Source organism: Gadus macrocephalus, chromosome 20, assembly GCF_031168955.1.
Source record: "Gadus macrocephalus chromosome 20, ASM3116895v1".
NCBI lineage: Eukaryota > Metazoa > Chordata > Actinopteri > Gadiformes > Gadidae > Gadus > Gadus macrocephalus.
In genome coordinates this window covers 11,737,160-11,748,621 of record NC_082401.1, presented here as the reverse complement: position 1 = coordinate 11,748,621, position 11,462 = coordinate 11,737,160, and the positions used below count along the sequence as shown (strand labels likewise).

At 45.7% G+C, this 11,462-nt stretch overlaps 1 protein-coding gene across 3 annotated transcripts; it reads right to left on the bottom strand.

Annotated features, from left to right (window-relative positions):
- Positions 1–2,100: 2,100 nt before the first annotated feature.
- grb14 (growth factor receptor-bound protein 14) lies at positions 2,101–11,153 on the bottom strand. Of its 3 annotated transcripts, XM_060039182.1 has the most exons (13): positions 10,583–11,152; positions 8,807–8,963; positions 7,935–8,056; positions 7,742–7,816; positions 7,498–7,635; positions 6,830–6,940; positions 6,582–6,677; positions 6,355–6,417; positions 5,629–5,745; positions 5,250–5,319; positions 4,527–4,614; positions 2,480–2,573; positions 2,101–2,305 (listed from the first exon to the last, which is right to left on the bottom strand). In XM_060039182.1, the coding sequence occupies exons 1-13, from the start codon at positions 10,643–10,645 to the stop codon at positions 2,159–2,161; spliced, it is 1,341 nt and encodes a 446-aa protein (XP_059895165.1). In that variant the 5' UTR covers positions 10,646–11,152; the 3' UTR covers positions 2,101–2,158. The 3 variants fall into 3 exon arrangements, with proteins under 3 accessions (XP_059895165.1, XP_059895166.1, XP_059895167.1); XM_060039183.1 differs by lacking the exon at positions 6,355–6,417 and having other exon boundaries at positions 10,583–11,153; XM_060039184.1 differs by lacking the exon at positions 2,480–2,573 and having other exon boundaries at positions 2,113–2,305; positions 10,583–11,153.
- Positions 11,154–11,462: the final 309 nt, after the last annotated feature.

Genomic DNA, 11,462 nt, shown 5'->3' with positions numbered 1-11,462 from the left:
CCACTCCTTATTAGGAGACTAGACCACTCCTTATTAGGAGACTAGACCACTCCTTATTAGGAGACTAGACTAAACCACTCCTTATAAGGAGACCCAGGCACTGTGTGTGTGTAGTGGTCTAGAAGGCGGTTTGTGTGGTGGTGTGTGTGTAGTGGTGTGTGTAGTGGTCTAGGAGGTGTGTGTGTGTGGTGGTCCGGGAGGCGCTGATAGGAGCGGGGAGCCCTCTCCTCCCTGGGAGAAGCTCCGGTGTTCCTGGTGAATGACTGGAGGCCGTTCGGTCGGTCCAGGAGCCGCTGAATACATAAGAGGCTCCAGCTGCCCTCCCCCCCCCTGCAGCCTCACGCACATCAAGAAGAACACATCCAACACAACGTTTAGCACCAGACCTTGGATCCAGGGCTGCATTTAGGACCCTGCTCTGTGCACACACCCCCCTGGATGAGAGAGAGAGAGAGAGAGACAGAGAGAGAGAGAGAGAGAGAGAGAGAGAGAGAGAGAGAGAGAGAGAGAGAGAGAGAGAGAGAGAGAGAGAGGTGGGGGGGGGGGGGGGGGGGGGGGGGGCAAAGACACCTTAAGACAAAACATCTGCCATTTCCGAGAATCATGGTGAATAAATTGCATAATGAATCGTTTTCATAATCCATAATATAAATGGTCCTGAAGGGTCTCAGAGCTGGCGTTGGGTGAAACCTCCATCGCCCATTTAACTGCTGTGGAGTCATTTGAAACGACTGACGCAGTTCCGTCTCCAGTAGCTTTGTTACTCCCCCACATTATTAACCATAAGAGATTTAAAGGTGAATCAATCCAAATTAGCCATACAGGATGCAGTCATGCACTCACAGAGGTTTTCAAATGTTCACTCTATCTGTCATGTCGCCGACGTTTACCAATACAATTTATTGGAAACTCTTTGTTCATGAAGGAAGAAGGGTTAATGTGACATCTAGTGGTCAGAATTATGCTTACATTGGGATGAAAATCATTTTAACGTGATCTGAAAAGCTTGTAAGCTTTGTATTATCAAATGCAAACGTTTGAATTCAATAGATTCTCTATTAAGTAACCTTTAGATAAATTGTGTATTTTTAGACGTAGGCCCCGCACCAAGGCGAAGTAAAACAAGAAAAAGAAAATTGGCTTGCTGTCTGATGGAGCTACATCAATTTGATAATCCAAATAAAAACGCTTTTTCGCAAACATTTTTCCTACACCTCAGAAAATCATTTAAATTTTTGAATATTTATGCTTTTGTAAATTAGGCTTTTAAATAATCGAAAATATCAATCATTGAGTCTGTGTCCATAGCGCTCATGTCATTAATACAACAGATAAAAACAGAAAAAAACACTGATTTAATTTTCACATTGATTTCAGATCTTTTTAATGTATACCTTAAACACCTCTGATTTCAATTCTATACTCACAAATGTGTCCCCCAAATCAAGCTCACAGAGTCCAATGTGTTTAAAAATGTAAACAAACAGAAAAAGACTGAGATTATGTGCAAATAATTTCTTTGTCCATTAACTGCAGTTCTCAGGACATGCACAGTGACACAAAATAAACAAAAATACAGCATTTCTTCCTTGAGGATGAAAGTATTTAATTAATACCTGAACTCTAACAGATATGATATGATATATACATCAAAAAAAAAAAAAAAAAAATATATATATATATATATATATATATATATATATATATATCATAACGGTGATTAACCAACAAGGTTAAATCCACCTGCTTGATTGACAGCTGGTTTTGACAGAAGCCAATAATGAAGTCAACATACAAAAATATATCATATATTTTATGATATAATATATAATCTATAGATACTGTGATGTTATACAGGCTTATACAGCACATGATATAGATGCATAGATATTATATCTTCATATATGTTTTTATATATATATATATATATATATATATATATATATATATATATATGTAGATACTTTACTGTCATACAGGGTTATACTGTACATAATATATGTATATATATATATATAACTATATATATGTATATATATATATATATATATATATATAACTATATATATATATAGTTATATAGTTCTATAGTTCTATAGTTCTATAGTTCTATAGTTCTATAGAGATCAGGGGCTTGAGTGCCCAGGTCCTGGCGGTGTCACAGGGCGAGCCGGGCGCAGTGATGTCTCAGCTGGCTGGGCAGGACCCCGCGGTTCAGCCGGTGGAAGTCCACCAGCTGGACCAGGTCAGCGAAGCGCGTCTGGCCGTCGTCAAGACTGTAGAACATCTCCCCATCATTGTCCACCTAAAAACCATAGACACGCACGTTACTGGAGATTAATGTCAAAGCATTAAAGCTAATGCAGAGCATTAAAGCTCATGTAAAAGCATGAAAGCTACATTTACAAGTATTGAAGTCTAATATTAAAGTATTCACAGTAGATGTTATAGTATTAAAGCTACATGTAAAATAACCCACAGGTAGGATCTGGAAGTGTCTGATCCTCTGCAGGTGACACAGTGACAGGACAAACGTGTTGGGGTTGCTTTGGCTGTCCCTCAGCAGGAACAATCTGAGGACCGAATTCATTCAGAAACACATAAGTCCTCTGAAGTAGCCTGCCTGACATTGATTCTTGAATTCAAAAGTTGGCTAAATTACTTTCAATATTTTTTTCATTTATTGTATTTATTTCATAGAACAGCATTTTCCGCCCTCCATTTAATGCTTTGTTGGAAACATTAATACATTTCTAAAATGACGACAGTGACACCTAGAGGTCATTTGGCAAAATAAGTATTTTTGCTTAGAAATAAAACGTGGAAAGAAATACCAAGATACTGTTTTTCAACCTGATTAGATCTCTAGTCATTCTTTGATTCATTCATTTTTTTGGTTGTTTTATTCCTAACCCAGGTATATATTCTTTCTTTGAACTTTTGAAAAGGATAATTTTCCTCGAGTCTAATTATTAATTCATCCCAGTCCTTGGTGGAAAACAATCTACTCAGTGTGACTGAATAACAGCCTTAAAAAATATAAAATAAGATATTTATGATATAAAATGCAGCATAATCTAGATTTAGAAAATTACTGCTAGATGTTAGTTTTAAATTTGTATTTTCAATATATGCACGACATTGATAGCAGGGGTGGTCATTATCCTTTAATTTTTTTCCTTCAGCATGATGTGAGCTTGACATACTGTAGTGCTCACTCCTCCAACCGGATGTGAGCTCATCATACTGTAGTGTTAACACCTCCAGCAGGATGTGAGCTCATCATACTGTAGTGTTCACACCTCCAGCAGGATGTGAGCTCATTACACTGTAGTGTTCACACCTCCAGCAGTATGTGAGCTCATTACACTGTAGTGTTCACACCTCCAGCAGGATGTGAGGTCATTACACTGTAGTGTTCACACCTCCAGCAGGATTTGAGCTCATTACACTGTAGTGTTCACACCTCCAGCAGGATGTGAGCTCATTACACTGTAGTGTTCACACCTCCAGCAGGATGTGAGGTCATTACACTGTAGAGTTCACACCTCCAGCAGGATTTGAGCTCATTACACTGTAGAGTTCACGCCTCCAGCAGGATGTGAGCTCATTACACTGAAGTGTTAAACCCACCAGCAGGATGTGAGCTCATTACACTGTAGTGTTCACACCTCCAGCAGGATGTGAGCTCATTACACTGTAGTGTTCACACCTCCAGCAGGATGTGAGCTAGCCTCTGTTAGCCATCAGGCATTACAGTTCTGTCGTAGGTCTACTCACTGCATCAGTACTGGCATGCTCTTGTTCAGTGTAGCCTAATCCTAAACAAACACATCTTTCCACCATAGGTTTCTCTTAACATTTGCAATTCGCCTTTTGGAGCTAATAAAATCAGCTAGAGCTGCAGCTGTTTTCCCTCTGAAATCCTCTACGGCTAAAGGCGTTCAGCTTCTTAGGGGTCATCTTGCTAGTCTTCAGCTCGTTAGGGTCAGCTTGTTAGGGTCAGCTTGTTAGGCTTCAGCTCGTTAGGGTCAGCTCGTTAGGGTCAGCTCATTAGGGGGCAGCTCGTAAGGGGTCAGCTCGTTAGGGTCAGATCGTTAGGGTTCAGCTCGTTAGTGTCGGCTCGTTAGGGGTCAGCTCATCAGGGTCAGCTCGTTATGGGTCAGCTCGTTAGGGTCGGCTCGTTAAGATTAGCTTGTTAGACGTCAGTTCGTTAGGGTCAGCTCGTTAGGGTCGGCATGTGAGGGTCAGCTCGTTAGGCTTAAGCTCATTAGGGGTCAGCTCATTAGGGCTCAGTTCGTAAGGGTCAGCTCGTTAGGATCGGCTCGTTAGGGTTCAGTTTATTAGGGGTCAGTTCGTTAGGGTCAGTTCGTTAGGGTTCAGCTCATTAGTGTCAGCTTGTTAGGTGTCAGCTCGTTAGGATCGGCTCATTAGGGTCGGTTCGTTAGGGTCAGCATGTTAGGGGTCAGCTTGTTAGTGTCGGCTCGTTGTGGTTGGCTCGTTAGTGGTCTCTCCAGGGGGCTCACCCGTCCACCTGGCCCTGCTGGATGATCAGGCGCTGGGCCTCGTCCCGGGACAGCTGGCCATGGAACCATGGCTGGGTCTGGTGGAGAGCTGCAGCGACCAGGGACCCAGATCAGACAAGGAGGAGACAGGGAGGGAGACAGAGGGGGAGACAGACAGGGAGAGACAGACAGGGAGACAGACAGACAGACAGACAGACAGACAGACAGACAGACAGACAGACAAACAGGGAGTCAGAGGGAGATACAGACAGAGAGAGACAAACAGAGAGGGAGACAGAGGGAGAGGGAGACAGAGGGAGAGACAGACAGGGAGAGACAGACAGTCAGACAGACAGGGAGACAGAGGGAGAGACAGACAGGGAGACAGAGGGAGAGACAGACAGGGAGACAGAGGGAGAGACAGACAGAGAGGGAGACAGAGGGAGAGACAGACAGGGAGTGACAGACAGACAGACAGACAGGGAGAGACAGACAGACAGACAGGGAGACAGAGGGAGAGACAGACAGGGAGACAGACAGGGAGACAGAGGGAGAGACAGACAGGGAGACAGAGGGAGAGACAGACAGGGAGACAGGGAGACAGAGGGAGAGACAGACAGGGAGAGACAGACAGGGAGACAGGGAGACAGAGGGAGATACAGACAGACAGACAGACAGACAGACAGGGAGACAGAGAGACAGAGAGAGACAGATAGAGAGACAGAGAGAGGGAGGCTGGTTTACCCATGCTCATCATGGAGCCCTGGGAGGTGGACGGGCTGCCGTAGGAACTAAAGCGATGCCAGCTTTTCCTCTAAAGGAAGAACAACAAGATATAGAATAAAATAAACATAAATATCAAAATATGTATGCTAAAATTTACATAAATAATCAAAGATATATGATAAATTGTAAATATATACCAAAATATAAAGACATAACAAAATAAACATAATAAAATATACATAATAGAATAAATATAACAAGTTCTTCCGAAATGTTCACTAACATGAACAAGAGGTATCCACAAATACACTGTGAATACCTATATTCACTGAATAAATGATGAACAAATGATAACAATAATGTACGTATAGGCTCAAGGTTCTAATGAGTTACTGACCCTCCAGGATAGCCCCTCCTCCACTGCCACGCAGAGAGCCTCCGACGGGTTCTGGATGACGCGGCTCCTCTGCCCCGAGAAATCCATGGCGACCAGGGAACTCTCAGATATGCTCCTCTGAAGGCGGAACGATGCGTGCATACAGGGACACGGTTACAATGACTTCAGCTGGCGGAGCGCTTTGACCGAGGTTCTGCCGCCCCCTAGTGTCCAGATAACGTAAGGCCATTCCATTTCTAAATTATTCAGAATGCGGCCGTTCAGATGGGGGGAGGTCACTCCAGATCCAATGTACCATGACACCAACCTGACAACGCCATGACACCACCATTACACCAACCTGACACCAACCTGACACTACCATGAAACCACCATGACACCAACCTGACACCAACCTGACACCACCATGAAACCACCATGACACAAACCTGACACCAACCTGACACCAACCTGACACCAACCTGACACCGCCATGACACCAACCTGACACCAACCTGACACCAACCTGACACCACCTTGACACCACCATGACACCACCATGCCACCACCTTGACACCACCATGACACCACCTTGACACCACCATGATACCACCTTGACACCAACATGACACCACCATGATACCAACCTGACACCGCCATGACACCACCATGACACCACCTTGCTGCCCAGGGCCTCTCCTTCAGGCATGTGAAGAAGAGTTCCCATCGATGCCTCCTCTGACCTACCATAGGCGAGGCTTTCTGTTTCTGATGAGGTTGGAGGAAGTTCTGGTAGAGCTGCAACCCATACTGTAACACAGGCAACAACAAACACCATACATATGCTGTAGAAACACCAGAGAGACAGACAGACAGACAGACAGACAGACAGACAGACAGACAGACAGACAGACAGACAGACAGACAGACAGACAGACAGACAGACAGACAGACAGACAGACAGACAGACAGACCTTGAGGAGGCGCAGGGCTGTGATCCAGCAGGTCCTTGACTGCTGGTCGTCTGCACAGAGCATCTTCATGTTCCTGGAGGAGCCGGACTCTGACGCCTGGACCACACGTAGTCATGGAAACAAAGAGGGAGTTCCTTCTTCTAGAAGAGCCTGTTCTTAACATGCAGGCCTCACGGTCTCTGCAGTACCAAAGGCCGCAAAGTTGTTGAGAAATTATTAAAGCAGCAGCGACTTCAAAGTGAAGTTACCTTGAGACAGAAGCCGAAATCTGTGGGCGCCCCTTGGAGCTTCCTGGCTGACAGGAGGGAGTACACATCGCTGTCCCTGAACTCGGCCAGGACCTGGAGGTGTCTGGGCTCCTTGAGCAGGGGAGAAGAACACACCTTTATGATCTGATACTCATATCCCATCTCGAAATAGATCTGTTGCCTTTGATCTATAGTAGTATATATTTATGTCTATAAATAGTATAGTCGCTGGTAAAGCATAGTCAATAGTATAATATATTCAGTAGCATAGCATAGTTACTAGCATAGTATAGTCACTCGCACAGCATAGTCACTAGCATAGCATAGTTACTAGTAGCATAGTCACTAGCATAGCATAGTTACTACCATAGCATAGTCACTAGCACAGCATAGTCACTAGCATAGCATAGTTACTACCATATTATAGTCACTAGCACAGCATAGTCACTAGCATAGCATAGTTACTACCGTAGTATAGTTACTACCATAGCATAGTCACTAGCATAGCATAGTCAGTAGCATGGCATAGGTTCTACCATAGCATAGTCACTAGTACAGAATAGTCAGTAGCCTAGCATACTCACTAGCACAGTTTAGTAATAGCATAGCATAGTCACTATCACAGTCGTCACTAGGATAGGATTTCCTCTGCTTATGTATTCACCAACCTTAGAAGTTCCCTTATTAGAGAAATATAGTCCGGATCTTCTCAAGACAAAGTATAACCTCTTCCAGGTTTTCCTGGCCTGCTCTTTGGCATGGAGGTACCCATGGATCTCTGGACACATGCTGGAGTTCAGAAAGGTCTGCGTGGGTGGAGAGAGAACATCTCAAACCACCTGTAGGACCGGGAACTTAAACGCCAAAGAACAGAACCACATAAAACAACAGGAAGCGCATGAGAGGAAGGACCTGGATGAGCTGCGAAGGATCCATCAGCCCGTTGGTCTCATTGGAGACGGACACCATGTGGTCTGGGAAGAAGTCCTGGGGACGGAGCAGTGGTCACGCAGCATTAATTGACCCCGAAGCAGCTCAGATCCCGGGTCAAATACATTCAAGAAGACAGAGCAGGTGGAGGCACTGTGGGGCACGGCGGGCTCACCAGAGGAGTCCTGAAGAACTCGTACTTGGCGTAGTTCTTCCTGAAGCACAAGCGGCTCTCTGTGTCCATCCCCCAGCTCGACAGGACCTCCATGACCGCCTCGTGGTCCTCTATCGTCCTCTCTGACGGACGCAGGAGGAACCCTTAGTGGTTAGGCCTTCTCCTCTGCTGTGAGGCGTGTGGGGCAGTTGAGCTGGACCGTTCGGTTCCAGAGGTGGAACCAAAAGGTACCATGACTCTTTGTAGAAGTGAGACTAAGATGAAAAGAGTGAGGATGCCCATTTTTCTAAATCCCAACCGCATGCACTGTAACACACACTGTAACATGTTACCAAACATGCAATGTTACAAGTTACCATACACTGTAACATGTTACCAAACACAGTAAAATGTTACCATACGTGCTATGTTACATGTTACCATACACTGTAACATGTTACCAAACATGCACTGTAACATGTAACCATACACTGTAAAATGCTACCATACGTGCAATTTTACATGTTACCATACACTGTAATATGTTACTAAACATGCACTGTAACATGTTAGCATACACTGTAACATGTAACCATACACTATAACATGTTACCATACATGCAATGTCACATTTTACCATACACTGGAACATGTTACCATACACTGTAAACATATAAAACCAAGTGTATATATTATATAGACATATTGATCTAGACTGGGAAAGGTTTGGCTGTGATGGGACTAATTGGACAGAATGTAAATGGCACTAAAGATGCTGGGATGTTGGTTGTCCTGGCGATGCGATGCGTTCTCATGCCTCACCAGGGGAAACATGCCTAAAATGGGACCAGCGGCACATCACCAGCGCTGTGTGGTAGGCGACAGAACCTTACCCATGTCAAGATGTGGCAGGTGTTCAAACAGCGTCCAGCAGTGGTCGTCAATGCAGCAGTTCTTCATGATGAACATCTGGCAGATGTCCCGGGCGGACACGCCCCTTTCCACCTCCACCGCCCGGCTACTGTTGTCCTCGTTGAACACTTTGATCACCTGCAGCACCAAAAACACCTTCAGGTGGACTCATAGTTGCAACCAACACCTTCAGGTGGACTCATAGCACCACCAACACCTTCAGGTGGACTCATAGCACCACCAACCGCTTCAGGTGGACTCATAGCACCACCAACACCGTCAGGTGGACTCATAGCACCACCAACACCTTCGACCAGGTTATTACCCTAGCTACTGCAGTGGTTATTACCCTAGCTACTACCCTGGTTATTACCCTAGCTACTACCCTGTTTATTACCCTAGCTACTGCATTGGTTATTACCCTAGCTACTACCCTGGTTATTACCCTAGCTACTACCCTGTTTATTACCCTAGCTACTGCAGTGGTTATTACCTTAGCTACTACCCTGGTTATTACCCTAGCTACTGCAGTGGTTATTACCCTAGCTACTACCCTGGTTATTACCCTAGCTACTACCCTGTTTATTACCCTAGCTACTGCATTGGTTATTACCCTAGCTACTACCCTGGTTATTACCCTAGCTACTACCCTGTTTATTACCCTAGCTACTGCAGTGGTTATTACCTTAGCTACTACCCTGGTTATTACCCTAGCTACTGCATTGGTTATTACCCTAGCTACTACCCTGGTTATTACCCTAGCTACTGCAGTGGTTATTACCCTAGCTACTACCCTGGTTATTACCCTAGCTACTACCCTGTTTATTACCCTAGCTACTACCCTGTTTATTACCCTAGCTACTGCATTGGTTATTACCCTAGCTACTACCCTGGTTATTACCCTAGCTACTGCATTGGTTATTACCCTAGCTACTACCCTGGTTATTACCCTAGCTACTGCATTGGTTATTACCCTAGCTACTACCCTGGTTATTACCCTAGCTACTGCAGTGGTTATTACCAGGTGTCTCTACTCACCACTAGAGTAGGGGGCTAACCCCGGGGTCTGTACCCCTCACCACTAGAGTAGGGGGCTAACCCCGGTGTCTGTACCCCTCATCACTAGAGTAGGGGGCTAACCCCGGTGTCCGTACCCCTCACCACTAGACTAGGGGGCTAACCCCGGTGTCTGTACCCCTCATCACTAGAGTAGGGGGCTAACCCCGGTGTCTGTACCCCTCATCACTAGAGTAGGGGGCTAACCCCGGTGTCTGTACCCCTCACCACTAGAGTAGGGGGCTAACCCCGGTGTCTGTACCCCTCATCACTAGAGTAGGGGGCTAACCCCGGTGTCTGTACCCCTCACCACTAGAGTAGGGGGCTAACCCGGAAAAATCCTTATTTTTGGCACCACCATTTTGACCCATTACCAGTTAACAAAAATCCACATTTGACGAGGACTCGAATAACCACGACTCAAAAGACAATAACGTCCAGAGTGCTGTACCTGATTTATTCCCCTTATTGATAAGGTATCGTCATACCCGCTGTACCTTATTGATACCCTTATTGATAAGGTATCGTCATACCCGCTGTACCTTATTGATACCCTTATTGATAAGGTATCGTCATACCCGCTGTACCTTATTGATAAGGTATCCTCATACACTCTGTACCTTATTGATACCCTTATTGATAAGATACCCTCATACCCTCTGTACCTTATTGATACCCTTATTGATAAGATACCCTCATACCCGCTTCTGAAGACTGAGAGGAGTGATGGCTGGTAGGGTGACTCTTCTGGCTCCGAAATTCATCCTTTTCCTCTGGATAAAGCGTCAATGTAAGGACCAAGATCCATAGATGATGTTGATAAGGAGTATCCGAGGAGATCAGGCTACCGCGTACTGGACAGGCTATCCCCCATGACGTTGGGGTGGACAGAAACCCTGGAGTAACTTCCAGACAGTGGTGGTGTGAGAAACGACACACAACCAGTTTCCCCCAGAAAACAAACTCCTCCTACGTCCTTGAAAAGGTTCAAACTTTTTTCCTGTTCTCTACCTTGGAAAGACACTTCTCATAAACAAGATAACAGGAGTTCTCATGGTGAAAGCTTACCAACGAGGTCAGAAAGAGCAGGCCTCTCCACCAAGGGCACCTCTCAGGCGCTGAGCACCTTCATTGGCTGCAGGTGACTGGAGACACCAGGCCTGCAGCACACGCCTCAACACCATCCAACGGCATGACGTCTGTCTGTCCATCTCCTCCACCACAGCCCCTCCCGTCGGCTCCACCCGTCGGCTCCACCCGCAGTGCGGACAACCCAGGGAGGTGCAGTGGGAGGTGTAGTGGGAGGCAGTGGGAGGTGTAGTGGGAGGCAGTGGGAGATGTAGTGGGTGTGGTGTAGTGTTTTAAGCAGTTGGACAGGTGTTGTATCGGTCACTTTAGAAGGTCCTTATCAAAGAATCACATTCCTGCTAGCCGGCCTTGAGTCCTTTGTGCAGAGCCTCTGCTGAAGGAGGCTTCAGGCTGCAGCGTTGCTCTGGGCTGTGTGCTGCCTCTCACTCTGTTCGTCTGCAGACTCACAGAACTGCTTCCTCCCACACAGAACCACTTCCTCCCATCTGAGAC